At 56.8% G+C, this 27,776-nt stretch overlaps 2 protein-coding genes across 6 annotated transcripts; one reads left to right on the forward strand and one right to left on the reverse strand.

Moving 5' to 3' along the window:
• On the forward strand, window positions 1-7,417 carry EMILIN3 (elastin microfibril interfacer 3). The gene is made up of 4 exons (XM_008017236.3): window positions 1-378; window positions 1,693-1,815; window positions 3,011-3,234; window positions 3,510-7,417. The coding sequence occupies exons 1-4, from the start codon at window positions 212-214 to the stop codon at window positions 5,294-5,296; spliced, it is 2,301 nt and encodes a 766-aa protein (XP_008015427.2). The 5' UTR covers window positions 1-211; the 3' UTR covers window positions 5,297-7,417.
• On the reverse strand, window positions 5,987-25,571 carry LPIN3 (lipin 3). Of its 5 annotated transcripts, none has more exons than XM_008017207.3 (20): window positions 25,403-25,571; window positions 20,446-20,645; window positions 18,857-18,952; window positions 17,579-17,847; window positions 17,294-17,377; window positions 16,544-16,664; window positions 16,034-16,376; window positions 14,652-14,751; window positions 14,340-14,500; window positions 13,859-13,952; window positions 13,698-13,767; window positions 11,828-11,920; window positions 11,703-11,746; window positions 10,515-10,653; window positions 9,374-9,522; window positions 9,111-9,197; window positions 8,521-8,673; window positions 8,204-8,318; window positions 8,013-8,116; window positions 5,987-7,834 (listed from the first exon to the last, which is right to left on the reverse strand). In XM_008017207.3, exons 2-20 carry the CDS (start codon window positions 20,635-20,637, stop codon window positions 7,690-7,692), a joined length of 2,559 nt encoding a protein of 852 aa, XP_008015398.2. In that variant the 5' UTR covers window positions 20,638-20,645; window positions 25,403-25,571; the 3' UTR covers window positions 5,987-7,689. The 5 variants fall into 5 exon arrangements, with proteins under 5 accessions (XP_008015398.2, XP_008015404.2, XP_008015391.2 ...); XM_008017213.3 differs by having other exon boundaries at window positions 17,294-17,374; window positions 25,354-25,571; XM_008017200.3 differs by having other exon boundaries at window positions 25,354-25,571.
• Window positions 25,572-27,776: the final 2,205 nt, after the last annotated feature.

Consider the following 27,776-nt stretch of genomic DNA (forward strand, 5'->3'; position numbering starts at 1 on the left):
GGCCCCAGCCGCGAGCAGCGCCGGCCACTCCGCGGGACGCAGCCACCGCGAAGCGCCAGGCGGCCGGGCCAGCGAGCTCGGGGGGTCGAAGGGGACCACGAGACCCTCGGGGCGGGACCCGGGCCGACCAGCGGCGAGGGCGGCGCGGCGCTGCGGGCGGACACACGGCGGGGGGCACCGCGCGGGGCCGGGCAGAGGCGCGGGGACCGCGATGGGCCGCCGCCGCCTGCCTGTCTGGCTGTGCGCCGTCGCGGCGCTGCTCTCGGGGGCGCAGGCCAAGGGCACCCCGCTCCTGGCGCGGCCCGCGCCGCCCGGTGCCTCCCGCTACAGTCTCTACACGACGGGATGGCGCCCGCGGCTGCGCCCGGGGCCGCACAAGTAAGCGCGGGCGGGCGGCGGGCGGCGGGCGGGAAGAGGGAGGAATGGGCCCGCGCGCGCCGCCGCTCCCACCTGCCCGCACCCGCGGGGGGCGTCGAGGCCACTGGCCCCCCGAGGCCGCTGCATGGAGGCGGCGGCGCCCGGGGCAGAGCCCCTGCTCGGGAGGGCGCCCCACGCTCCGGGAGGTTGCGGGGCTGGCGAGGAAAAAGGAACCGAGGGGGCCTGGCGCGGCGGCTTGGGATCCTGGCAGTGCCCGCGGAAACCTTTCCAGCGAAGTAACATTTTCCAGCTGCGCTGTGTGCAGACTCCGGGCGAGCGGACCAGGTGGAGGGAGAGGAGGAAGGGCGGTCCGCGCGCTAAGCACGCGGGGCTCCCCCGCCCCGGGCCTCCCCTTTCTCCCCTGCCCCGCCAGGTAGGAGATGGAGCTGCGCATTGGGGCGGCCGCTCCCCCCTCGCAGTCAGCCTGGCCCCAGCAACCGCATGGGAGCCCCAGCGTGGCCTGGCTGCAGAGCCAGTGCGGGCTCCTGGCTCCGGGCCCGTGCTGTGGCATAGCCGTCCACAGTGGTCGGCTTATGCCAGGCAGCCACCTCCTCAGCCCTTGTGGCTCATCAAAGAGCCTGCTGCCCCCGCCTCAGCTTCTGGTGTTTCGTGGACAGTGGCTTGCAAACTGGCCTCAGTTAAGTGGGCTGGAGGCTCTGCCTAGGGTGCTGGCTGAACTTGAATTCTAGCTGAATTTGAGCGCTGTTGTAGGAGGACGAGTACCGACACTCAGTGGGCCTGGGTACATCAGAGCGAGCCTCCTAGAGGAGGTGGTACAATAACTGCTCTGAGAGTGAGGGAACAGGACCAAAGGCAAGGGCTACAAAACTACAAGGAGAGGTGGATTTCTCTGGGAGCCAGGCAGGGGAGGAAGGACAAGACATGGTGCTCTCAAAGGAGTCACCGAGTGGGGACTCAGGAGCCTTGAATGCCAAGATAAGGAGTTTGGAATCAGGGAAGGATGGGGGTGTGGCAGGGCACTTGAGGGAGAATCCGGGCTGGCTTCCTCCCCATGCAGGGAGGGGCAGCCACATCAGACTCCTGGTTCCAAATAGTGCTTAGCCCAGGGGCCACCCATCAGGGAGGCTGGAATCAGAGAACAGCAGTGGGGCTGGACCCCAGACCAAGGGCGTTGGCTTCCAGGGACACAGAGAACAGACAGAAGAGACATGGGGTCTGGAGCCCTGCTGAGGCCCACAGTGGGAGGTGGGAGGGTAGGAGCCTCCATGGGCCTTGCTCAGCCAGATATTTCAGGGGTACCATTTTCTCCTGTAGGGCCCTCTGTGCCTATGTGGTGCACAGGAATGTGACCTGCATCCTACAGGAGGGAGCGGAGAGCTACGTAAAGGCTGAATACCGGCAGTGTGGATGGGGGCCCAAGTGCCCCGGGACAGTCACGTAAGTGCACTCCTCACCTACACCCTTGGAATCCCCTGGCACAAGTGCCAGTCCTGCCTTCAGCTGAGAGCAGCTGCCAATTCCAGAAGGGGATTCTTGGACTCCAGAAAGCCCACCTGAGCCCCCATACAGGCCAGAGTAGAAGGCGGCCCCAGAAAAGAGGGTGCCAGGGAGGATCCCAGGGATTTGGGCTTGCAGCAGAGTATCACTTGTACAGACAGGGGCAGGCTTGGGTTGGAGCCCAGGAACTACAGAGGGACAAGGGGAGGGTTCTGGGGGCAGAGGCAGCACAAGGCTAGGAGGAAGTGACAGAGGCAGAAGGTGAGGGGAGAGGAGGGAGCACCCACCCTTAGGCAATGGGTGATGCCACAGGGGGGCCTGGCAGGCCCAGGGAGGACCGTGGTGACCACAAGGAGGCAGGCCATGGGGCAGGGAGAGGAAGCCGGAGCAGCAGGGCTGCACGTGAGGACCTGTGGGACTGCATGCACGTGGGATGCACAGGTCTGTACTTGGAGAGGTTCACATGTGTGTGTGGAAACAAACCTGTTATCCGGTGTGTCAGTGGGTAAACAGGTATGTGGCTGAACAGGTGAGGGCATGGACCCTCGTGAGCCTGCCTGCACCCCAGACCTTCCCTTCCCTGCTCACAATCAGAGGTGCCCATCCACCAGCCTCTCTGACCAGAGCCAAGGTCCCGGAGCAGGCTACAGAGGAGTGGAAAGAACTAAGGGGAGCAGGTGGGAGCCAAGAGTGGCCCCCAGGGCAGTGAGGGGACTGCCAGCGCCAGCTCCAGGGCAGTGCCCCTCCCTGCCCACAGGGAGGGCTGGAGCTGTGTCTGAGTTCTCCCAGGTGCCACTGCAGCCTGAGTGGAATTTCTCATGGCAGCATGAGCTAGAAGGGGTCCATGTGGTCTTGGGAAGTGATGGGGTGAAATTCCTGTTTCTCTCCAAGCTACCAGGATGGGTGGGACTTCTACCTGTATCCTTCCCTAACATGACTGTGAGCTCCAGGGAGGCCTGCCCTTACCCCACCCCTGTCACCTTAAGCACAGAAAAAGTAAAACCCTGGGGGTGGTATGGGGGTGGGGAGACACACAGCCTTATGCAAGTGTCTGAGGGTGGCCCTGAGTGCCAGCTAGGGCGAGGAGCACAGCCCTCAGGTGCAGGATCCTGCTGTCTTGCTCTTCCTGGCCCAGGTACCGCACAGTACTCAGACCCAAATACAAGGTTGGCTACAAGACAGTGACAGAACTCGCCTGGCGTTGCTGTCCTGGCTTCACTGGGGAACGCTGCCCTGAGCACCTCACGGACCATGGGGCTGCCCCACCCCAGCTGGAGCCTGAGCCTCAGATTCCTTCGGGGCAGCTGGGCCCAGGTCCCAGGCCCCCTTCCTACAGCAGAGCAGTCCCCAGTCCTCACGGTGAGTCTGCCCAAGGAGACCCTCCAAGGTGACTGGGTTTCTTGGGCTCAGTGGCAGGGGCAGGGAGGGGACTGATCCCAGGCTAGCTGAGCTCCGGCATGGATGGCGAGGAGGAACCCCCAAGCCCCACCTTCACCCCACCATAAAGCTGAGGGAGTTATGCTGAGTGAGAAGGTAGGCTTAGAACAGAAAGTCTCTTGGGTGGCCTGGCAGTGTGACAAGCTGAGAGCGTGAGGCCAGTGATGCCCCTGGGGCTGTCTTCTCCTCTTTCTCAGGAAGGAAAGGCCCAGGGCTGTTTGGTGAGCGACTGGAACGCCTGGAGGGTGACGTCCAGCACCTGGCCCAAACATATGGTACCCTCAGTGGCCTGGTGGCCAGCCACGAGGACCCCAATAGGATGACTGGTGGTCCCCGGGCTCCTGCTGCCCCTGTGGGCTTTGGGGTCATCCCTGAGGGGCTTGTGGACCCAGGAGACAGAGCCAGAGGGCCGCTAACACCTCCCTTGGATGAGATCCTAAGCAAGGTGACAGAGGTGAGCAACGCTCTTCGGACCAAGGTGCAGCTTCTAGACAAAGTGCATGGGCTGGCACTCGGCCATGAGGCCCACCTGCAGCGGCTTCGGGAAGCCCCACCATCCCCGCTCACCTCCCTGGCCCTGCTGGAGGAGTATGTGGACCGACGGCTGCACCGACTCTGGGGAAGCCTGCTGGATGGCTTCGAGCAGAAGCTGCAAGGCGTCCAGAGTGAGTGCGACCTGCGGGTGCAGGAGGTGCGGCGGCAATGTGAGGAGGGCCAGGCTGCCAGCCGGAGGCTGCACCAGAGCCTTGATGGCCGGGAGCTAGCCCTGCGCCAGGAGCTGTCACAGCTGGGCAGCCAGCTGCAGGGCCTGAGTGTGGCTGGCAGGGGCAGCTGCTGTGGCCAACTAGCCTTGATCAATGCCCGTATGGATGGCCTTGAGAGGACCCTGCAGGCAGTCACCGAGACCCAAAGGGGCCCCGGTGCCCCAGCCAGGGATGAGCTTACGAGGCTCTCTGCTGCCATGCTCGAGGGAGGTGTGGACGGGCTGCTTGAGGGTCTAGAGATGCTCAATGGGACAGAGGGTGGAGCAAGGGGATGCTGTCTGAGGTTGGAGATGGGGGGGTGGGGAGCAGGTAGCTTTGGGACCATGCTGGAAGAGCGCGTGCAGAGCCTCGAGGAGCGCCTAGTGACATTGGCTGGGGAGCTAAGCCGTGACAGCGCCCCTCCAGGCAGGTCAGCTCGGCCCCTCGTGCAGACAGAGCTGGCCGTGCTGGAGCAACGGTTGGTTTCACTGGAGACTTCGTGCACCCCGAGCACCACCTCAGCCATCCTGGACAACCTCGTGGCAGAGGTGAAGGCCTGGCAGAGCCGAAGCGAGGCCCTCCTACGCCAGGTGGCCAGCCACGCAGCACTGCTCCAGCAGCTCAATGGCACTGTGGCTGAGGTCCAGGGACAGCTGGCAGAAGGGACGGGCAGCTCACTCCAAGGCGAGATCACTCTGCTCAAGGTCAATCTGAACTCAGTGAGCAAGTCGCTCACGGGCCTCAGTGACTCTGTCAGCCAGTACTCTGATGCCTTCTTGGCTGCCAACACGTCCCTGGATGAGCGGGAACGCAAGGTGGAAGCCGAAGTCCACGCCATCCAGGAGCAGGTCAGCAGCCAAGGCTCCAGGCTTCAGGCTGGCCACAGGCAGGTCCTGAACCTGCGGGGGGAGCTGGAGCAACTCAAGGCTGGTGTGGCCAAGGTGGCCAGTGGGCTGAGCCGCTGCCAGGACACAGCCCAGAAACTTCAGCACACAGTGGGACACTTTGACCAGCGGGTGGCACAAGTGGAGGGTGCATGCAGGAGGCTGGGCCTGCTGGCTGTGGGCCTGGACAGCTTGTCCACTGAGCCACTGAGGTCCAGAGAGGGCCTGTGGAGCCATGTGGACCAGCTGAATCGTACGCTGGCCCAGCACACACAGGACATTGCCCGCCTCCGGGACGACCTACTGGACTGCCAGGCCCAGCTGGCTGAGCAGGCACGACCAGGGAAAGCCAACTAGACAGGCTGGCCAGGACCCAACCCCTAGATCCCACCAACTCGGGGAACATCACCCCAGAGCCCAGCCTTATCCAGCAGCGCCTTCCAGCCTTCCCTGGCTAGCCCAGATGGCACTAAAGAGGCCACTGAGGGAGTGGTCTTGGTCTAGCTCCATATGGCTATCCCAGCCACCAAAACCCATGCACAGTGCTGCACAAACTGGACAGTTCCGGACAGCAGTCAAGGCAAGGATGTCGTGCTTGAAGGCCAGGGTGGACTTGAGAGATTCCACTGTCTGCAAATCAGTATCTGGGCAGCCAGCTGCAGGGCCTGAGCGTGGCTGGCAGGTGCAGCTGCTGTGGCCAACTGGCCTTGATCAATGCTCATATGTAAGGCGTTGAGAGGACCCTGCAGGCAGTCAGCACCAGTGTCAGCAACTGTGCAAAGACCTACAGGCCCACAGCCAGTGGCCTGTCCACATTGCCCTGTGCCCACAAGCAATAGTCCACAGCCTTTGGTGGCTTCTGTTCCTTGTCCCCTCAGCTTCTCCTTGCAGCCATCAGGACTAGGTTTGTGCAGGAAGGTGATACCCACTGGAACTGTCCTCACACCTGGCAGCTTCATGGATGCTGTATCTGAACTAAGGACCAGAGGCTGCCAGATGTTTCTGGCTCCTCACACGTCCTTCAGGACAGAACAGAAGCACAAAGACTCAGACAAGAGTTCTCTTTATTCCCTTTGATCCTCCCCCAAGGTGAGGGCTTAGGCAGCTGTAGAACCCCAGGAAAGAACTAAATGCAGGCAAACTGTTTAGAGACCCCCCACCCCAAATTTATCCTTTTCCTTTCCTTCCCCTAAAATGTTTCCAGGGCTCTCTGGTGCCCGCACCGTCCTCTTCCTTCCACTTGGGGGTGGGGAAATCCTTCCTGTGAGGTCAGGGCATTTCTCTAGAAAGTGGCCTGAATGAGGCCAGGCCCTGAGAAGGAGTCCCCAGCTGGAGGAAAGGAGCTCCAGGCCTTGCTTTTAACAGCCCTGCAAAACCCCCACCCTCCCAGGATGTTCACAAAAGGTGAGAAATTCAGGTACGAAACCATCAATGGACAACTTGAAAACGCATGTTCCTCAGGCCTATGCAGTTCCCAGAGACTCTGATACCCGTCTCTGCTGAGGCTCCCAGCCTCAGTTTCCCCCACAGCAGCACGGGCCCCGCTGTGCTGCTCTTCAGGTCCCCACAGCCCTGCCTTCTGTTCCTGGACATTTGGTATTCTGCCCTCCACTCTGGTACTATCGGAGTAGGGCAGATCTGGATTAAAGCTTTTAGCCAGTCTAAAGCTACTTTCTTCACCAAAGACAGTGGGAGGAGAGGTTGCTGGGGCATTATCCCTGCTTCCCACAGCTCCTTAGGCAAGAGCTTACCGAGCAGCTGTGAGCACCAAGCTGGCCAGCAGAGACTGGGGGAGGACTGTCAGGCCAACACCCACCTGCCCCGGCTGAGTTTGGGACTGTCTTTAAGGGCGGTCTGGAGAGAGGCAGTGACAGCAGCCAGACGGGGAGCAGGCCAAGCTGGAGCCACACTCTCTCAGCCTGCAGGTGTGGGTGTGTATCATGTGCTGAGATGCCAGGGCACCAGCAAGGGGGATGTGTTGGCAGTGATGTCTGGCTTCAGAGGGTACAGTCCTGGCTCCCAGATAAGGGGCGGGGAAAACACTACGTCCTTCCAGAGGCTGCACCACACTCCCACGGCTGCCACCAACCCTTCACCGATGCCTCGAGCCTCAGTGGGGCCTCCCTCTTCTCCCTGTCCTATCAAGAGTTACAGCAAGGTCCCAGGTTGAGAGGGATATCAAGGGCATAGAGAACCCTGCAAGGAGGCCAGGCATGGTAGCTCATGCCTGTAATCCCAGCACTTTGGGAGGCCGAGGTGGGCAGATCACTTGAGGTCAGGAGTTCAAGATCAGCCTGGCCAACATGGTGGAAACCCATCTCTACTAAAATCACAAAAATTAGCCAGGCGTGGTGGTACATGCCTGTAATCCCAGCTACTTGGGAGGCTGAGGCAGGTGAATCGCTTGAACCTGGGAGGCGGAAGTTGCAGTGAGCCAAGATCATGCCACTGCACTCCAGCCTGGGCAACAGAGCAAGACCCTGTCTCAGAAAAAAAAAAACAAAAAAACCCAGATGACAAACTAATTGCCCCAGGTCAGTGCCACACTGACGCCTGGAGCATCTGCAGCTTAGCTGGCAAAAATAGGACGGGGAAGATGGGGGAGTCTCTCTAGCTCCAACCAACCTGTAGCCCCCTTCTTCCCCTTCAGTGGGTTTGCCCCGTGGCACTCCAGCTCCCACCCTCCTATACCCCGGTACACCTAGTCAGTTCTGGGCCGGGCCAGGGAGGAGAAGCCGGCCAGGGCAGGTTCAGTCCAGGGTATCAAGGTCCACAGTGGGCAGTGGCTCCCGCCAGTAGCAGAAGTTACTGTATTCAGGGTTGGTTAGGTCTGTGCTGGGGCCACGGGCCACAGGTGGGAAGAGGAGCTCAACCACCTCACCAAGGCGCTCATACCTACAGGCAGAAGGAGGCCAGCACTGAGCCTGAGCTGCCACCAAACCACGGCCTCGGCCATGGGAGCCCAGAGTAAGGGACAGGATCCCTGGTGAGAGGTGAAACTGGGGCCCAGGAAGAAGCCGGGGCAGGGGGACGTGGCAGGGCATGGGGAACACGTGGCAGGGTTTGGCCTCACGTGGACTTGTGGTTCTTCATGAGCTCCTGGATGAGCTCTCCCCGGGGGTTGACTGTGAAGATTCGTGACTCAGGTAGGCCCACCTGCCGGTAGGCAAAGACATCCTGTGGGAGACAGGAGGGGCCCATGGAACGGAGGCCTGCAGGCAGCTGGGGAGAGATGGCTCGGCAGAGGGGAGGGGACACACTCACATTGGGCCTGTTCCCAAAGGCAGCATAGAAGGGCTCTCCATGGGGCAGAAACAGCTGCTGGATGTCACTCAGGCAGGCGACCTTGAACACCTCTGGTTTCTTCTCAATCACCTCTCTGGGGTGGCCAGAACCACAGCAGGGAAGGGGGCCAAAGTAGGGAAGAAGCCAGAGAGGATGGCAGGCTCAGGCAATGGGGGATCTAACCCCACCCTCCTTGCCACCTGAGAGCTTAATGCCAGCCTGCTAAGGCTGGCCTGGCAGTGGGCCTGCCTCTCCCCACCAGGGGACCATGGGCTTGTACGTGTAGGGGTGGTTACCTGTGGAGGGCAGAGAAGAGGCTGCTGGGAGACAGAAGGATGGGGCCCTTGGGGAGGCTACAGCCCCCCTCGCTCACCCACTGCAGGTACCCCTTGGTGAGGTCCGCCATGCCAATGGCCCGCGCCGAGCAGTACAGGAACTTGTACCCATTTCTGAGAGTGGGGAACAGGGTGGCATAGAGCCGTCAGAGACCAGCCAGCCCCCATCTGTTTCCTTGGCTTCAGCCTGCCCAGCCCAACTGTGGGGCTCTGATGTTCCAACCTATGCAGGGAGAGGACTTGGGGAGAACGGCCAGGCCTCAGCAGTGGACTCAGCTGGATGGTGCAGAGTCCTGAGGCCTGGGTGGACCAGGATGGAGAGGGCCTCCCCTCCTGCCTCAGGCCAGTAGGTGGCCCTGATCCTAGAACACAGCCCCAGGGGATGAGCCTTTCACAGAACTGCGGGCCAATAGAGAGGTCTCAGCACCCGAGGCACCTGCCCTGGCGGGCTCCCTTGTGGTCCCTGCTGGTCCCCAAGATGTCCTGTCCTGTCACTCCCTCTGTAGAGCTAGGGGCCTTGCCTCAGCCCCAGCCCCAGCCCAGGCACTCACAGGTGGATTTTGTGATAGAGACTGGTGATGCCCTGGTGTGTCCAGTCTTTCCCCAGCTGGGGCAGGATATGGCCCAGAGCGTCCGACCTATAGCCAGAGAGGTAGGGTCACTCCAAGACAGCTCCATGTGGCCCAGCTCCAGCCCCAGGATGCCCCACCAGGAAGGGAGGGCTCCTCTCACTGTCCCCACCATACCCAGCACAGAGGGAGGCGAGTCCATAACCCCTCTCTCCCTCCCCTTCCCACAGCCAGCTGAGCCTCACTTGGTGATGGTGCCGTCGATGTCAGAGATGACCACCTTGTCGTCCCATTTCCACAGGTAGATGGTGGCCTTACAGCGGCAGGTGCCCTGGTACTGAGTGGTCACACTGAACACCACATCATTGGCACCTTCTTGCAGGTTCAGGCGCCGCTGAGGCCAAAGGGGGATGCGTTGTGATCAACAACAGCCAGGCACTGCCTACCTCTCCCCTTCTGCCATGGTCTCCAGTCCCCTCGGGCCTCTCATTCTCCTCTTCCTCCCAGCTCAGAGACCCTTCTCGGATTCATCAGAGATAGCCACGCACAGACACACATCCATGTAGGCAGAGGGTGGCCATGCTGATCAGGGCTCTGTCCAGTGCAGGCCACAGGAGCCCTAGCCTCCATTCACTCCCCTTCGAAATGTAACTCACAGACAAAGCCACATCCATGACTCCCTGCCCAGGATTCCCAGGGCTACTGTTGGCAGGGAGATACCCCCCTCCATAGATGGGGGTCCTGTGGGGATCTCCATAGGAAGCCCCTCCTTGGGGCCAGGGTACCTGAGTCAACATTGCCCTAAGGAGAGGTGTAACCCTGTACTTGGTCCATAGAGAAGGATCAGGGCCGTTCCCCACCAAAGCCCTGAGTTGAGTGTGAGCTCCAGGGTACCCGACAGATGGCAGCTGCTTTGTACTGGCTGGTGAGCTCCTCCTGGACACCTCCCTGACCATGGAGCCACACCCATGAAGAAAATATATGCTTATTCCAGGAGCCACCAGTTACTGAGCTTAGAGAAGATATGACTTGGGGCCGAGAGTTGCCAGAATCTGAGGGACTGTCATCAGCATTTGATTCTTTTCAGTGTTGCTTCCAAGGGCTGACCCAGAGCCTGCTGGCTCACTACAGGTTGATATCTCAGGAGGACCTAAGAGACAGCTTTCCCAGTGTCTGACAGACCAATGGGCTGGCATGTGAAGAAGTGAGCGCTCGCCCTTGGAAGTATTCGAGTGGAGGCCATCAGGGAGGCTCCCAAGGGGATAGATTCTGGCCTTTGGTGAACGTGTGGCTCCCTGGAGCCATTTCTCAGCCGGATCCTGAGGGACTCTCAGACAGAATTAGCTCAGCCCCTCCCCGACCTCCACACAGACAACCCACACTTACAATCTGATCGGAGGAAAGGCGGAGGGACTTCTTGTAGGTGGGAGTGGAGGGTGGAGTGGAGGGTGGCAAGGAGGGGATCTCGAGAATCACAGGGCTGTCTGGGGCATCGTCATCACTGCTCAGGACATCTGTCTTCTCCCTGTGGACCGCACTGGCTCTCAGGCCATCTCCGCCAGCCAAAGGGCCTTCAATCCCAGGAGATGCCAAGAGGATCCCGGGCCTGTCCCCGCCATGCCAGGGCCTGTCCAGGCTATCGGTGATCCCTCCCTCTAGGTACAACCCATTTGCAGTGGTGGCAGACACAGGGGTGTAGGCTGGCAGTCTCCACCCAGCCAAGCAACAGCAGAGGGGGCCGAGACCCAGGGCTGCCAGCTCTCAGTGCCTGCCTTGGAGATATTTACCTGAATACTTAACGTGTATCTCCGGGCTTATCCCCAACCCCACCTGCTTTGGTTTCAGTCAGGCCATCCTTAGCTACTCTCCACCCAGCCTTAGGCAGCTGGGTCACTTCAGATGTGGAAAAAGGAAACAAAGTCAGCTGGCTTCTTTGGGCTGGGAGAGGCCCTGCCCCTCCTTAATAGGGATCCCCTTGTCTGGGGCAGGAGCCTGAGGACCTGTGCCAGCTCCACCATTTCCTGGTTGTGGGCCAGGAAATGTATCTCCAGGCCTCATTTTTCCCATCTGTAAAATGGGGCCATTTCTCAGGAAAAAGAAAAGGTATAGAAGTGCTTGTGGTGGCTCACGCCTGTTATCCCAGCACTTTGGGAGACCAAGGTGGGCGGATCACCTGAGGTCAGGAGTTCGAGACCAGCCTGACCAACAGGGTGAAACCCCGTCTCACTAAAAATACAAAAAATTAGCCAGGCGTGGTGGCTCACGCCTATAGTCCAGCTACTCAGGAGGCTGAAGCCGAGAATCGCTTGAACCTGGGAGGTGGAGGTTGCAGTGAGCCAGGATCACACCACTGCACTCCAGCCTGGGTGACAGAGCCAGACTCTGTCTCAAAAACCAACCAACCAACCAACCAAAAAAAAAAAAAAAAAAAAAAATGTGCTTGGTGCTTGGGGAATGACAAATAAAGAACCCACGACTGGAGACAGGGTACTGGCTCCTCCCTGCCGCCCCCTGACCCAGGGCCATCTTTCCCAGGCTCCCACTGCAGAGCCCTGGATAGGGGGTCTCACTCACCCCTGCTGCTCCTTGGCTGTAGTCTTCTCCCTCTGGGCACTGCGCTGTGGAAAGAACATCCATTAGTGAATCCCACCTCCTGCCCGTGCCAGCCCTGGCCTTGCCCCTCGACCATGACCACCCACCTCCTCGGCCAGGAAGTCCCTGCGTCGCCAGGAAAACCACCATCGCCCACCCTTCCGGGGCATCTTCTCCTTCTCCAGCTTGTCCATGGTGCTCTGTGGGCAGGTGAAAGCCATGGCAGTGTTTCCTACCTCCTACCTCCACACAAACCTCCTACCTTATGTTGTTCTTGGGACCCTTCTCCCATGAGCCCGGAGTCTGGGTCGACCTTAGAGCAAGGTGCTGTCAACATCTGGAGGCCAAGGAAGCATGCTCACCTCCATCCTGGGATTCCAAGCAATGACTCAGGTGAGTTATGTTCAAAAGACCGAGGGCTATTCCTGCCCCCAGCCCCGATCCCTAGCTCTAGGCTCAGCCTCAGCCTGGCCTCCAAATCTTGTGGATCCATTCCTCTACTACAGTAGTTAAAGGCAACGCTTTGGGAGTATCTCAAGATCTGGTACTCCCTATGTTGAGACTAAGTGGTAGCAGGGAGAACAATCTTTAGCCAGTACTCCCCTCAACCTCCAAGACTGCCCCAGGCAACCTCCTAAGGTCGGTGATCCTATCCCACGAACAGCCCCCTTTTCTGTATGTTACCATCTCTGTCTGGTTGGGGCAAGTTGACCTTGTGAAAAAATGCTGATGAGATCTATGCTATTATAGATAACCCCAGGGAGTGCCCAGGCAAGGCCCATCTGGGGACACACCAGCATTCTACAGACCCAAGTCAGGAGGATGTGGGCTTGGACTGGGAACAGCCAGGGGGCCCCCTTGAGCTGGAAACAGGCTGGCAGGGCAGGGCTTTCTCAGGGGCCTCAAGCGGTGGGTCTGTCTGGGTAAGGTGAGGAGATCCAAGCAGGGAAGGGACCCTCTTCCTTCCCACAGACTCTGGGTCCAGCTCAGACCCCGTACCAGCCAGAGGACGAAGCTGTCACCCAATGGCAGTGACAGCTGTCAACATCTGTTAGTGATGCTCTTTGGGGAAGCCAAGAACAATAGGCCGTGCCAGGTCAAGGTGGTGCCTTGGATCGCTCCCGGAGGGGCAGGTGCAGGTTGGCAAAGGCTGGCACTGCCCAGGAGGGCACCATCCTCCATGAGTAGGGGAAGGTGGCTGGGAAGACCAGGGAAGAGGTTCTGGGAAGAGTAAAGAGGCTGGGCATACCCTCATTCCTTCCCCACTCTGGGCATCATACATGCTGTTCCCCACCCCTGCCCAGCTCAAGGCCCACCCATCCTTCAATCTCTACCCAGCAGGCACTTGCTTGTCAAACCACCTTGCCGTAGGCTCTCCAAGCACTGCACACCTTCCCAGCACTCAAGGCTGAATTATATTCATCTGGGTGAGTCTTTGGTTAACCTAGTCTTCCTTTGAGAGCAGGGATAATTTTGTTTCATTTATTCATGACTGTCCCCAGCCTAGGCCTGGGACATAGTAGGTACTCAAGAAATGTGTGCAGGTAAAGAAAGTAAGCACCCTTCAGCCCAGCCTGGAGGAATAGTCTTCAGGCAAGGTGAAGGGAGCAACTTCCATTTCCCAAACCCCATATTTCAGATCCAAGGGCTTCCCCATATTTCAGATGCAAAGGCCTCCTGCTAAAGACATGTCCTTGTTTAAGCATCTGTTGGGTTTTTCTTCCCCTCTGGTTTGTCCTGAGCTCCTCTGAAGTCCAGTTTAAATACAACAGGATTCAGCCATGGCCAGAAAACCAGGGAAGGGTGGGGCAAGGCTTCAGGGACCTGTGTCGCCTCTCCCAGAGTGCGTCTTGCAGCCAGCCAGCCCCTGGTCCCCAGGCCCATCTCTGCTTACCCTTCACTTCCTTGCCAAGGGTCTCCCTGCCCCGAGGCTATGGCTACCTTCCCCAGCAGGGGCAGTGGTACTCTAACCATTACCTTGGGCAAGTTTTTCTGGAAGGCTTGCAGGGAGAGGATCATGGGGGCAGCCACAGCCCAGTTATAATGCCTAGAGAGACAGAATAGGGCATCAGCAGCTGCAGGGTTGTGGAGAGGGAAATGACTCTCCGGCCACCAGCAGCCCCAGCTCTGGGACTTACTTCCCATTGATTTTCACCACTAGGTTTGGGTCATCCAAAAGTCCGGGGTTTTTGGTGAGGTCCTGGTAGGAGACGCTGTGCTGACTGAATTTCTCTGGGCACGGAGGCAGAGAGTGACGGGTGAGGCTGGCACATCCCACGTGACCCGCTGCCCCAGCCCCCTGGTGCTCCCCACTCTGCTGTTCACCTCCTATCGGTTGGCTCTGTAACCTGGCAGTGCTCCTCCTTGCCTGTGGGTTTTACACCTGTTCCCACCCCAGGATTCACAGGATAACTCACAACTTAGTGTCAAGCATTTGCTTCATGGGGACTTGGGAAGGTCCAGCCCCTGCTGGTGGAGTGTGGGCTGCACAGGGCAGAGAGCTGCAGGGAAGCCCAGCCTCCCACCTCTACTGCTCCACCCTCGCGGTCTTCCCTGCCCTCGCCATCCTCTGGGCTCAGCACCAGTCCTCGAAAGTGCTTGGGCCATAGTCGAACATACCTAGGGAGATGTCCCGGCTGTCAGCCAGTCCACCACAGAGGGACAGTGCTATTGTATCTACTGTGTCCAGAGTGGGTTCAGGTTCATGTTCAGGGTTGGGGTCCCTCAGGGACTTCTGACTGCTGGGTTCACTCCATCTTCTGGCCCCCAGCCCAGAGTCACTGTGGGCAAAGGGGCCAATAATGACAAGAATACGCGGAGGGTGGGAGATGGGTCCTCTCTCCTCCCACGCCTTTGATAGCCCTTGAAAGCCTGGACCCTTGGCCCCAGGTGCCCAGACCCACGACACCCTGGCATCCAGAACCCAGGCACCTCTGGGGGAAGTAAAGTGCTGCATTCTCAGAGTCCAGGGAAGACAAGTCGTCCAGGTAGATGTCACTGGGGCCCAGGTGCTGGCTTCTCTTTGGGGAGCCTGAGGGTTGAAGAGAGGATGTCTGTGGAGCTGACATGTGCTCAGCGGTGTGGGCAGTAAGTGCCCTCTGACTTTGAATTCTCCAAGGCAGTGCGGCCCAGCCGAACCTTCTGCAGTGATACAAATGTCCCATGTCTGATATATTAGCTGCTAGTCACATGTGGTTATTGAGCACACTTAAAATGTGATCACAGTGTGACAGAGAAATGGAATTCTAGGCCGGGCGTGATGGCTCACGCCTGTAATCCCAGCACTTTGGGAAGCTGAGGCAGGTGGATCACGAGGTCAGGGGATCGAGGCCATCCTGGCCAACATGGTGAAACTCCGTCTCTACTAAAAATACAAAAATTAGCTGTGCGTAGTGGCATATGCCTGTAGTCCCAGCTACTCAGGAGGCTGAGGAAGGAGAATTGCTTGAACCTGGGAGGTGGAGTTTGCAGTGAGCCGAGACTGGAGTGCAGTGGTGTGGTCATGGCTCACTGCAGCCTCAAACTCCTGGGCTCAGGTGACCCTCCTGCCTCAGCCTCCTCAGTAGCTGGGACTACAGGCACGTGCCACCGTGCCTGGCTAGTTAAAAAAAAAAAAAATTTTTTTTTTTTTTTTTTTTTTTGTAGAGATGGGTTCTCACTACATTGCTCAGGCTTTATCTTGAACTCCTCAAGCAATCTTCCCACCTTGGCCTCCCAAAGTGCTGGGATTACAGGTATGAGCCACCACGCTGGCCCTAATTTGATTTTAAATGGCCACATATAGCCAGTGGCTACTGATTTGGACAGCACAGGTCTCGTGCTTTCCTAGCGCTCTGAGATAAACCTGAGCTTGTAAGCTGGAGCCATCTGAGTCTGCTCATCTCCCCGACTTCCTATCCCGACCGTCTTCTACTTCTTGCTCAAGGCATGCCAGCTGCCTTCAGTTTCTGGACATGAAACTTCTCTCCAGCCTTACAGCCCAGGCACATACTATTTCCTCTGCTTAGAATTCCCTTCCCCTGCTCCTCGCTTGGCTGAATCTTCATTATCCATGTCTCAGCTCCAACATCACCTTCTCGGAGGGGCCTTCTCTGACCACCTGGTTTAAACAGCTCCCATTCCAACCAATGACTATGCCCATGGCACGCCCTTCCACACACAGAGCATCTGTCTCCCACACTGCACTGTGAGCCTCATGAGGCTGGTGCCAAGAACAGCACCTGGCACACAGCAGTTGCTCAAAATGTACCGGCACCCACCCAGGGGACAGGGCGAGGCCAGGGAGGCAGTGGGAGAGTCCCAGCATTACTCACCTTTCCCCCTGGAGACCCTCTCTGGCTGCGCGGTGGGAACTGGACCCTCCAGAGTGGCCCAGCTCCATGACTTGGAGGCAGGAGGGAGGCCCATGTCCCCAGAGCTCTGAGTGTTGGTTTCCTCTGTCTCTGGGGTGTGGAGAGGGGGACCCACTAGAGTGGGATCCTCTGTGTCAGGATGAAGGTCGGCACCAGCCTCTGTTTGCTGGATTGGGGGTCCCGAAGGGTCCACGCTGCCAGCCACAGAGGTAGAGGGAGTGCTGGGTCCTCCCCGAGAAGGAGAGGTTGCCCCAGCTCTGCCTTCAAGGACCATTGAGGACTCGGGCCGCTCAGCTCTGGCCACCTTCAGTGGAACAAATGGAGGAAGATATGGGCCAGGGCAAGGCCTGCCTCCCATGCCTCACAAAGCTTTGGGGGCGGTGGCCCGAGTTTCAGTCCCTCCAACCCTGATCCAAGGGGGCCACGGAGCACCTGAAAGGCAGGGCCTGGGGTTGATACAGAGGGACTCACCTTAGGCAGCCTCCCCCAGGCCCACTGCATGTGGGACTCGGCTCTCAGGGGACTGGGCTCCGGGGTCCGCACCTCCAGCTCCGAGTCGCTCTTAGGGGATGTTAGCTCACCCGCTGAGAGGCTGCAGGAGACATATCCAGAGGCCTTGAGCCTGCCTACCCATCCCCGCTGCTGCCCACCCCAGCGAGGGAAAAAAATATGTGCAAACTATATTTATGCCTGTGTTGAATCCAGAATGTATAAGGAATATGTAAATATCTAAAGAGTATATAAATATATGAATAACTTATGCTAATCAACAGTAAGAAGACAATCCAGTAAGAAGAAGGATGGGAAGGAGGGAGGGAGGGAGGAAGGAAGGAAGGAAGGAGGGAGGGAGGGAGGGAAGGAAGGAAGGAAAATAAAGATGGCAAAGTTGTAACTGGATTGCCTAATGGGCATAGGGTTTCCATTTGGGGGATGGAATGGTCTGGAACTAGATAGTCGTGATGGTCATTCAACACTATGAATGTACTTAATGCGACTGAATTGTATACACTTTGAAATAGTTAAAATGGTAAATTTATGTTATGTATATTTTACCGCAATTTAAAAAATCAATAAAAGACTTGAACTCTTTACAAAGGAAAAATACGAATGGCCGGTAAACATATTAAATGGGTTCTGTGTCATTAGTCATCAGGAAAAATGCAAATGGAAACCTCAGACCGTGATCTGGAGTCCCAGTCTGCAGCCCTCCTGGACTCTCACCTGGCCTGGGGGGACCACTCGCCATCTGAGTAGGGGTAGATGTCTTTGGGCTGCGGTGAAGGCTTCTCTTCCAACTGGACACTGCTGAGGGGCCACAAGGAAATGGTCACTGATCGGGCAGGATGCCCCAGGCAGGCATGAGAGCCTGGACATCAGGGGCTTGGTAAGATGAAGCAACTACTGCTCAAAGAGGTCAAGGCCCTTGCCCAAAGTCACACAGCATGAGCAGAGGAAACAGCACTTGAACCCCCAAACTGGGGTTCAAGTCCCTTGGTCCTTACACACCCTGGGGGCTCTGGCCTCGGCTTTTCCGGCAGGGACAGCTCACTCTCAGCGCCTGCCTCCAGTTCCTCCGAACTAGAATCAGTTGCCACTGCATCCTCCTTCTGCTTGGGCTTCCTCCTGCGACGCCTCTTCCTCCGCCCAATGGAGGCCGTGCCTGCCATGACGAGGCCCTCAGGCTCACTGGCATTGCCCACCTGGGAGTCTGAGGGGAAGCCAGACAGACCCCCCCAAGGGATGGGTGAGGTGCACAGGCCGGGAGGCACATGTTCCTGTGGAACAGATCAAGAACTGAGCTGGGGGCTGACCCTAGTGGGACTGCCCTCACCACACAGTCATCTTGAGCCTTGCCTGGGTCCCAGTCCTGGAGTGAGCTCATTTAGGGTCAGGAAAACAGGTGTGGAGGCACCAGCCTGGCCCCATAGCCACTACTGGCCTCAGAGCTCCCCAACAGAGCCACCTGCCACCATGGCAGGCCAGGCAGAGATCTTGGCATCAGCCTCTGATCTTCTCTTTTACCCAAGTCTATGACAACAGGCACCTACTTCTGCTTTAAGATTCAGCCAGATGTCTCCTCCTCCAGGAAGGAGCCTTGGCTATCCCTCTCCCAGTTCCAACATCCCTCACTGCAATGACCAAACAGTTCATCATCCATTGTTTACGTGTCTAGCTCCCCAGACCAGTCTGTAACTTTCTTTGAAGGCAGGGGTCACCCGTCATCTGAGTCTATTGCACAGTGTCTGGCATACAGTAGGGACTCAAAGTTTTTCAAGTTCAGTTTCAACTCCTCTGTTGGCTTCTGCTGGGCCCTGCCTCCCCTATGTGAACACCCACCACTTACACACTTCTAGGTTCCAGCTGCACAGAGCTGGCACCAGACCTGAGACAAGCCAGATGTTATACTTTCCAGCCCCCTTCTTCAGCTCCCGCCTCCTCTCCAAGCTGCCCGGGGAAGGCCTCCTTTTCATCCCCAGGGGCCCAGCTCAGGGGTCCAGTCTTCTGAGAAACCTTCCCCAACTTCCCAGTAAGTAGAGTTAGCTGGTACCCTGGCCCCTTCCTCCGGGCCCCCACAGCATATCATGTGTGCCAGAGGCCAGCTCCAACTGACACCCCTGCCTCAGACCTCCGCTAGTGGGGTGCTCCCAGGGATGGGCGAGGATGGTGACAAATCCCAAGGCTCCACCCAGAGGAGGCACAGGAAAGGGGTGGGAGGGGCAGGTGCTGTTGAGAGGGGCAGGTGCTGTTGGGAGGGGCAGGTGCTGTCAGGAGGACAGCACTCACCTCATCGCTCTCCAGCTCCTGAACAAAGAAGGCCTCCCCGCTGTCGCCGAGCTTCATGTGCAAGTCCACAGGCTCCCCATTGATCTCAATGTCTACCTGCAAATGGAGAGCGGTGGCAGGGACATGGGCCCTCACACCCATGCTTCCAACCACAGGTCTCCCGGCTGGTCCTCCGGTGGCTCTTTGCTCCCAACGATGGGGGGCTCTGCTGCATCTCCCCTTCCTCAGAGAAGCCTTTGCTGAGCTCCCTACCCATCTCTCCCTCACTCATACTGCCCCACTGTCTGAGCTTCATTGCACTTATCACTGTCTCGGTCTCCTTGTGTATTGCCTGGTTTCCAAGTTCTTCCCTCTCTCATATCCACAGGAATAGGGACGTGATCTCTCTTGTGATCGCTGTGTCCCCAGCCCCCAGGTTATCGGCTGCGTGAACAATGGTGGGAATTTCAGTGTACTGGCCCTTTGTGGAGTGTCTTCTATAGATTATCTCATTTAATCTTTGCAACCCCTTGCAGTAGCTCCTATCATTACCTCCACTTTATAGACAAGGAAACTGAGGCTTTGGGGGTTTAAGTAATTCGCCAGGAGGCAGACTCACAGCAAGCAAGCCTATGAACCCACAAAGGCTGAGTGTACAACCCAAGCTACTAGCTTCTTAGATATTCTGTTTCCTGTAGGCTACACTTTTCTATTAGGATCCTGGAAACGTCACAGTTGCCTCAGTGTGAATCTTGATTCACACCCTAGACTTTGCTGCTAACAAAAATCTCCGCTGTGCTTGCCTGAGCCCAGTGAAGGTGGAATGGATTTATTTATTTATTTTTATTTTATTTATTTATTGTATTTTTTGAGACGGAGTTTCGCTCTTGTTGCCCGGGCTGGAGTGCAATGGTGTAATCTTGGTTCACCGCAATCTCTGCCTCCCGGATTCAAGCAATTCTCCTGCCTCGGCCTCCCGAGTGGCTGGGATTACAGGAGCCCACCACCACACCCGGCTAATTTTTGTATTTTTAGTAGAGACTGGGTTTCACCATGTGGACCAGGCTGGTCTCAAACTCCTGACCTCAGGTGATCCACCTGCTTTGGCCTCCGAAAGTGCTGGGATTACAGGTGTGAACCACCATGCCCAGCCTGAAGTGGATTTATGAAGAGAGAGAAACTAACCTTTGAGCCGCATAGCTGGTCCTGGGACAGTATTACCAGTTGCTATTGACTTGTCCCACCAGCATCATTAGGCAGATAAAATCATATGCATTTGTGCAGGTGAAGTAACTGGGCTCAGAGACATGAAGTGACTTACCAAGAACACACAGGTAAGGTCTTAGTAAGCTGAGCCAGGTCTGACGGCCCCAGCACCGGGATGAGACCTACTCATCTGTTTCCATGAGAAACTAACTGTGAACCCTCCCAGATCAAAACCCCCAAATCAACCCAAAAACCTTCAAAGAAAGTACAAACCAAGGGAAGCCTGTCCAGAGGACAGATCCCCACCTAAGGGAGGCCCCAGGTCCTGTCCTGGGACTGTAGTGACTGCCCCGGCTTTTTAAGCCCACCCTGCGGCGGCCACCTCAGCCAGCCTGAGCACTCACCACCTTCTCCCGTGACCGCAGGACGCCCAGCTTGCCAAAACGCACGTGGAAGGGTGAGCACCGGAACAAGCCATCCACCTGCTTCACCACCAGCACGTCAATGCCGCCGCTCAGCGTGGCTGGGTTCAGGCCCCGGTACAGCTCCTTCACCGTCCCAAACACCGTCTCCGCCAGCTGCCCGACGTAGTTCATGGCTGGTGCTGGCAAAGAAGGGCAGTGGCTTGCACAAAGGTCTGCTCCAGATCCTCCACAAGAAGCTCCTGCAGCCTGACCACCCAGACCCCGAAGTTTACATTTGTGTCACGCCTTGGAGTGACACAGATGGCAGCACAGATGGCAGCAGCCGTGCGATGGGAGGTGCACCCGTAGACGTGGGTCTAACCCCAGCTTGCCTACTGCCCTGCTAAGGGACCCTTGGGCAGCCACCTCCCTTCTCTAAGTGCCGATCTCCACATCTGTAAAATAGGGCACAAGGTAAGACAATACCCGGTTGCCTCGTGCTTCTAAATGCCATGACTAATGATAATGACCACAGTGTTCCGTGGGTATGGCTCATTTCATCTTCACAACAACCCTGTGGGGCTGGCTGAACGGGTGTCATTATTCCTGTTTACAGATGAGCCAGCAGAGGCTCAGAGAGGTGGAGTGAGCTGCCCAGAGCCTTGTAACTATGAAGGAGGGAACCTGAGATCTGAACCCAGGTTTGTGTGGTTCCACTGGGATGGTCCAACTGTGAAAACAGGAAGGGGTGGGAAGAGGGGGCAGCCTCATTAGATAGCAGGCCCAGGGCCCTGATGGATAATGGGTGACTGTGCTAATGAGTGCTCTTCTTTTCCCAGGAAGTGGGAAGGAAGGAGCCTCCACTTTTCCATCTGATAAATGGGCTCAGTTGTCTTGCTGTCTCCTGGTCCTGTGAGTTGGAAGGTGTCTTGCTGGGCAATTGTAGCTGACTTATGGGGGACCAGGGGTGGGAGCACCCCAGGTACTCAAGGCTCTGTTCAGCCCCATCCCTGGGGTCAGATGCTCAAGGTAGAGTATCCCCTATAGCTGGGGACTTAAGGCCCCAAACTACAAATTCCTTTCCAGTTTCCCTGGTGGGAAGCCTGTCGATGCACAGCCTGACTCCAACGGTGTCCAGGCTATCGTTCTCAGACCCCAACTTCAGCCCAAAGCCCAGCTCCTCAGACCAGGGCTCAGCTGGCTAGGCGCTCAGATCCACAATCAGGGCTTGGGCTGGCCCCAGCCCACTGAAGCTGCTCCTTCCCCCAGCCAGACCGGTCTCTCCAGCTTTCCCACACCAGGCAGGGCTGGGTAAGCCCAAAGCAGGAGGCTGAGGCGGCCTCAGAGAAAAACCAGGGCTATGATGACAGCCTCCTCCAAGCTGGCACAGTGCCTGCCCCAGTAGCTTCAGGTGATCACCCCTCCTGGCCAGGCCAGTGGCCTGCTGCCCCTCTGTCTGCCAAGACCCAGACTGTCCCACCTCCACAGGGCACTTTCTTCTCTCAGACCCTGGGTCAGAACCCCTGGAGGACAGCCTGCCATGCAAGACCACTTAGCAAAGAAGCTAAGTGACTTACCCAAGGTTAAGTGACTTTATAGATGAGGAAACTATTCAAGCTCTATGAAGCCGAAAGGCCATAGAAGGGGTATAGGGAGGGGAGAGAGGGCGTAATGACTCATATCCGGCTCTCCTGACTCTAGAGCATGGTCTCCTTCCACTCCATGCTTCCAAACCACCTGACAGTTGGCTGCATGGCCCATGGCCACTTCTGCACAGCCCTGCAACGCTCTGCACTCAAAATGTGGTCCATGCACCAGCAACGAAAATCAGCATCAGCATCACCTGGGAGTTTGTTAGAAACAGAAACTTATGCCCAACTCAGCCCTACTGATTCAGCATCTGCATATTTCTTTCTTTCTTTCTTTCTTTTTTTTTTTAAACAGGGTCTCACTCTGTCACCCAGGCTGGTGTGCAGTGGCACCAAAATGACTCACTGCGGCCTCAACCTCCCAGGCTCAAGTGATCCTCCTGCCTCAGCCTCCTGAGTAGCTAGGACTACAGGCATGTACCACCACATTTGGCTAATTTTAAAATTTCTTTTGTACAGACAGGGTCTCGCTATGTTGCCCATGTTGGTCTCAAACTCCTGGACTCAAGTGATCCTCCCACCTTGGCCTCCCAAAGTGCTGGGACTACAGGCGTGAGCCATTGCACTTGGCCTAGCATCTGCATTTTAACAGGATCCCCAGGTGATTCCTGTGGCCTTTTGTGTGTTTGAAAGGAACTGCTTTTGTGTTCCCAGTCCACAGCTTACTCTTGGAAGAGCCTGAACGACAAGACATCCACCCCCACAGCATTTCTCAGATAATGCCACATCCTGCCCAACCTGGGACATCGGATGAAGCAGTGGATTCTTTCAGTCTATGTCAGAGCATCACAAATGTAAGACACAATTAGAATTGCCAAAGAGAAAATGGGATGAAATGAAACTCCTTGGACCCCTAACATGTCACTCAAATCAAGTTTATCTGCAAGGCACCTGCCATGTGCTAGATAGGACATTTCCACTTTGGTTTCTCCCTACCTAATGCCAAACTCCGAATATAGGTCTGGGGAGACAGTGGTGACAGACACTTGGTGGGTAGAACTCTAAACTACTGTGCCCAGGAAAAGCAGAGAGGGCTCCAGAGGCTTCCAGGAATTAAGGAGCAAGCATGGGGAGGGGCAGAGCTGGGGTTGGGGCAAAGGTCCATCCAGCTGGAGGCCCTAGCCTGAGCTCTCTACCCTATTAAGCCCTAGTGCAGTTTGTCAGCTTCGGCATTTTGCCCTTTGGCGCCAGATAATTCTTTGCTGGGGGGTGGGTGGGTGCATTGTAGGATATTTAGCAGCATCCCTGGCCTCTGCCCATTAGATGCCAGTAGCGCTTCATCCCCCACAATTCCAGGTTGTGACAGCCAAATTGTCTCCAGACATTTTTAAATGTCGCCTGGGGGACAAAATTGCCCCCAGCTGAGAACCACTGATCTAGTAGAAAGGACTGAATAGCAGAGATGGCACCCAGGGTTCTACTCGGATCCAGCCCTGGAGTATTCTCAGGCAAGTAACTGGCTGGCCTCAGTTTCCCCTTCTGTGAACCAAGGCCTCCGTTTTTTAGACACATCTCAGCTCTAATGTCATGGGAGTCCAGAATTCACTCCTCTGTTCCCCCCACTTCACCAATGGATGTCCCCCACATCTGCCTACTTAGCATTCTGGGGGCCTCCTGCGAGCCCGGCCTCTGTCTTCACCCATCCCTTAGGACCCCCTTTTCCCAGGACCCAGCTCTGCTTCCTTGGTCTTTTCCCAGACAGAGGAGAGCTCTGCTTGGTTCCCCTCTATCACCCTCCACTCACAAACTAACATGTCTAAAATTAGCCACTTCACTCCCCACACCTTCCCAGGAAGCCGAATACCCCTTAGGACTAGTCACTACCCCTCCCTCCCTCCCTAGCCCTCTAAATCTTCTCCCCCAGTTTCCTGCTCACCCAGCCCCTCCTTTCTCCAGCTGTCCTAGGTCAAGGCTTTACTACCAGATGCCCAGATCATGGGTGGTCACAGGACATTAGGAGAAAATGCAGCAGATTCTCTGGGTGCTGATCCCCACTCTGCCATTTGCTGGCTGTGACCGTGGGCAAGTGACTTCATCTCTCTGACCCTCAGTCTCAGTCTCCGAAACGGGAATAACATCAGATGCGTGTGAATAACTAATGAGAGACTTTGTGTAAAGCCCTGGAATGCAAGAAAAGCCTGTATGTGACACCTATCAGCAGCAGCAGCACGACAGCTCCACTCATGCAAGCTGGTCCTGTGGGCACTGCAGGTCATACTTGGATGAACTGCCCCCGCCAGCAGTTGAGGGTTTGGACTTCTTTTATTTATTTATTTATTTTTTCGAGATGGAGTCTCATCCTGTCGCCCAGGCTGGAGTACGGTGGCGCAATCTCAGCTCACTGCAAGCTCCGCCTCCCGGGTTCATGCCATTCTCCTGCCTCAGCCTCCCGAGCAGCTGGGACTACAGGCCCGTGCCACGACGCCCGGCTAATTTTTTGTATTTTTAGCGGAGACGCGGTTTCACTGTGTTAGCCAGGATGGTCTCGATCTCCTGACCTCGTGATCCACCCGCCTCAGCCTCCAAAGTGCTGGGATTACAGGCGTGAGCCACCGTGCCCAGCGGAGTTTGGACTTCTTAACTTGGCATTCAAGGCTGTGCACAATGGTGGCGCCACTATTTGCCAAATGAGCATGTGCGCTCCAGGCAGGCCTCACACCCCACCTTGGGGATGTTCACAGGCCTTCCAGGCTAGACTACAACTCCAGCACAGGGAAGCCAGAGCAAGCTGCCCTAGGACTGAGCTCTCAGCCCTCGGGGCTCCCAGATTTGGGTGGATGACGCGTGTGGCTCTCCACCGAGGACCAGACCAAGCCGGAGAGTAAGCACTCCTAGTACCCCAGGAGAGAGAAAGCGCCACCCCAGCTCCCAGCAGCTACAGCATCTGACCTGCCCAGTCTCAGGGAAAGCAAGGCAAGGGCCACTGTTTTGCAACTGAGGACACTGGGTACCAGAGAAAGTGGCTGTCCTCCTCAAGGTCACACAGTCAGGCTAGGGTAAAACTGGGCCAGCCTCCCCTGGGAGGTTTCGGCGTCTCCTCTCCAGACTCTACGTTTTGGGTGTCCAGGGAGCCTGCAGCCGCTGGGCCAGGGAGAGAGGGACGAAATGAGGCCGGCCCCTCCACTCCTGCGTCCCCACCTTATAGCTAGAGGTGGACCCAGGCCCGCGGACAGGAAGGAAGGAATGTCGGATGGCAGGACAGATGGGCAGGGTGGGAGGAGAGAGGGTCATCCCTTCCCCGGCCCGAGGTGGGCCCTACCTGAGGAGCTGCCCACTGGAGCTCCTGGACTCAAGAGCCGCCCCTCTACCTGCGTGCACAGGCTCCACAGGTGAGTGTCTTCGGCCCTCAGTCACTTGGAGCTTCCGGGTCCTCTAAGACAGGGTGAGATCACGGCTCCACTCCTTCCACGATCCTAGTGCGGCCTCCACAGGCTCCAATCTGCCCAGGCTCCACTCCCTGCAAAGACCCCGCCCCCCCGCTCCGATCCACGCCCAGGGCGCCCTTTGGCCTCTGAGGCGGGGGCGGGGCCAGACATCAGGCCCCGCCCACCAGTCCCCGCCCCAAGTCCTTGTGCCACCGCCTGCCCCACCTCCAGAAAAGTGTGGATTTCGGGACAAGGCGGACCTAGCTCCTCCCAGATTTGCTTCCAGCTTGCTGTGTGATCTTGGGTGAATTCCTTCCCCAGTTTGATCCCATTTCCTGTTTTGTCAAGGGGGGAAAGCCGCCTTGCAGGATTTTCGAGATGACTTGAAATGACTTTGCGCGGCTCCTGGCGCTCAAACGTCCCCTCCTGGGGGCAGCTTTTCCTGAACCCTCCCGTATCTCCCAGACTGGACAGGCCCCTCGCGTCATCTGTTCGCATAGCTCATAGTTATAATTTCATATTTGCTTGAATGACTACTTGATTAATGTCTGTCTCTTCATTTAAATTTGAACTCTGAGAGCAGGTCATGTATATCCTTACACCCCAGCGCTTATCAGTACACTGCCTGAAAAACACCAGGCGCTCCATAAATGCCCGCTTCTTCATTCCATCCCTGGGACGTTCCGGTCGAGCGGCAGCGGGATCAATACCGCCACTGGCCAGCAGAGGGCAGGCGATGATCAGCCTTCTCGCCCAGTCGCGCTCCCTCCCTGTCTGCAGGCACCGCGGGAGGGGACTAGGTGAGCCCAGGGGCGCCGAGGCACGCGGAAGGTCCATTCATTCTCGTGCCTTGGGCGACGCCCGGGCCGGGAACGGCTTTTTCCTCTTGAATCTGTGGTTCGCGGCTTTCCTGGACCAAAGACCTTTCCAACACCCTATGGCCCCTGCAAAGAGGCTGCTCTGAGAAGGACCTGGAGAAGAAGTAGTTTGTTCTAAAAGAGGGAGGGCACCGAGGAAAGGCTTGGCGGAACAGCAACGGGGAGGAGTCAGGCTTAGAAACGACTGGGCGGTGAGGAGGAGAGGAGAAGTAGCTGCCATTATTCTGACTCAGGGTGACAGAACCTGTTTGGAAGTGACTGGCCTCAGTCGTCCTCGTTTTGGCAGAAGTCATTCAGTATCAGTCCTGATTCCAGGTAGTGCCTGGCTGCTATCTCAGAAGAACCCTGTTGGGAGCAGAGCTATGTCAAGGTGGCTAGGAGGGCAGCGTCATACATACCATTTTCTGTAACATCAGGAAATCCCTGAAGGGAGTCTGAGAAGGAAGGAAGGGGAGGTCACAGGTTGGGGCTACAGATGCCTAAGTCAACTTACCTCTTTGAGCCTCAATTTCATCTGCAAAGGTGGTGATAAAAGCTACCTTGCAGGATTCTACTGTGAGGATTTACAGGATGAATTAAATAAGTAGTTCTCAACCTTGACTGTGGGTTAGAATCACTGTGCCCTAGAGGAATACTGATGCTCCGGATACTGGGTGTTTAAAAACCTCTCCAGTTGGCTGTAACGTACAACCAAGGCTGAGAAATACTGAGCCAAATTAAATGCTGAGCACAGCGCCAGGGCACACACTAGGCATTCAGGAGTGTTTATCACATATTTATTTTTATTTAAAAAATTTTTGTATCATACACTTTTTAAAGATGGAGCACAAATTGTTTTCATTGTTCATTGTTAGAGCAAAAAATGTTGATGTAAAGGTTGTTGCAGAAATTGCATTTCTGGTCGTGGTGCGGTGGCTCATGCCTGTAATCCAAGCACTTTGGGAGGCAAAGGTGGGTGGATAGTCTGAGGTCAGGAGTTCAAGACCAGCCTGGCCAACATGGTGAAACCCCTTCTCTATTTTATTTATTTATTTATTTTTTTGAGACGGAATCTCGCTCTGTCGCCTAGACTGGAGTGCAGTGGCGTGATCTCTGCCCACTGCAAGCTCCGCCTCCCGGGTTCACGCCATTCTCCTGCCTCAGCCTCATGAGTAGCTGGGATTCTACAGGCGCCCGCCACCACGCCCGGCTAATTTTTTTGTATTTTTAGTAGAGACGGAGTTTCACTGTGTTAGCCAGGATGGTCTCGATCTCCTGACGTCGTGATCCTCCCGCCTTGGCCTTCCAAAGTGTTGGGATTACAGGCGTGAGCCACCGCGCCTGGCCGCTCCCCCCCGCCCCCCAGTCTCTATTAAAAATACAAAAACAAAAAAACAGCCAGGCGTGGTGGTGCACACCTGTAGTCTCAGCTACTCAGGAGGCTGAGGCAGGAGAACCGG

Source organism: Chlorocebus sabaeus, chromosome 2 (genome assembly GCF_047675955.1).
Source record: "Chlorocebus sabaeus isolate Y175 chromosome 2, mChlSab1.0.hap1, whole genome shotgun sequence".
Taxonomy (NCBI): Eukaryota; Metazoa; Chordata; class Mammalia; order Primates; family Cercopithecidae; genus Chlorocebus; species Chlorocebus sabaeus.

Excerpts from the sequence above, each read along its gene's own strand:
- LPIN3 (XM_008017207.3), bottom strand. The coding sequence starts at position 20,637 with ATGAACTACGTCGGGCAGCTGGCGGAGACGGTGTTTGGGACGGTGAAG. Across the intron at positions 16,665-17,293 it reads GAGTGGTCCCCCCAGGCCAG|CCTCTCAGCGGGTGAGCTAA; the intron begins GTGAGAGTCCAG and ends TGTCTCCTGCAG. Across the intron at positions 10,654-11,702 it reads ACAGCCAAGGAGCAGCAGGG|GGAGAAGACAGATGTCCTGA; the intron begins GTGAGTGAGACC and ends TGCGGTCCACAG.
- EMILIN3 (XM_008017236.3), top strand. The coding sequence starts at position 212 with ATGGGCCGCCGCCGCCTGCCTGTCTGGCTGTGCGCCGTCGCGGCGCTG. Across the intron at positions 379-1,692 it reads CTGCGCCCGGGGCCGCACAA|GGCCCTCTGTGCCTATGTGG; the intron begins GTAAGCGCGGGC and ends TTTCTCCTGTAG. Across the intron at positions 3,235-3,509 it reads AGCAGTCCCCAGTCCTCACG|GAAGGAAAGGCCCAGGGCTG; the intron begins GTGAGTCTGCCC and ends CCTCTTTCTCAG.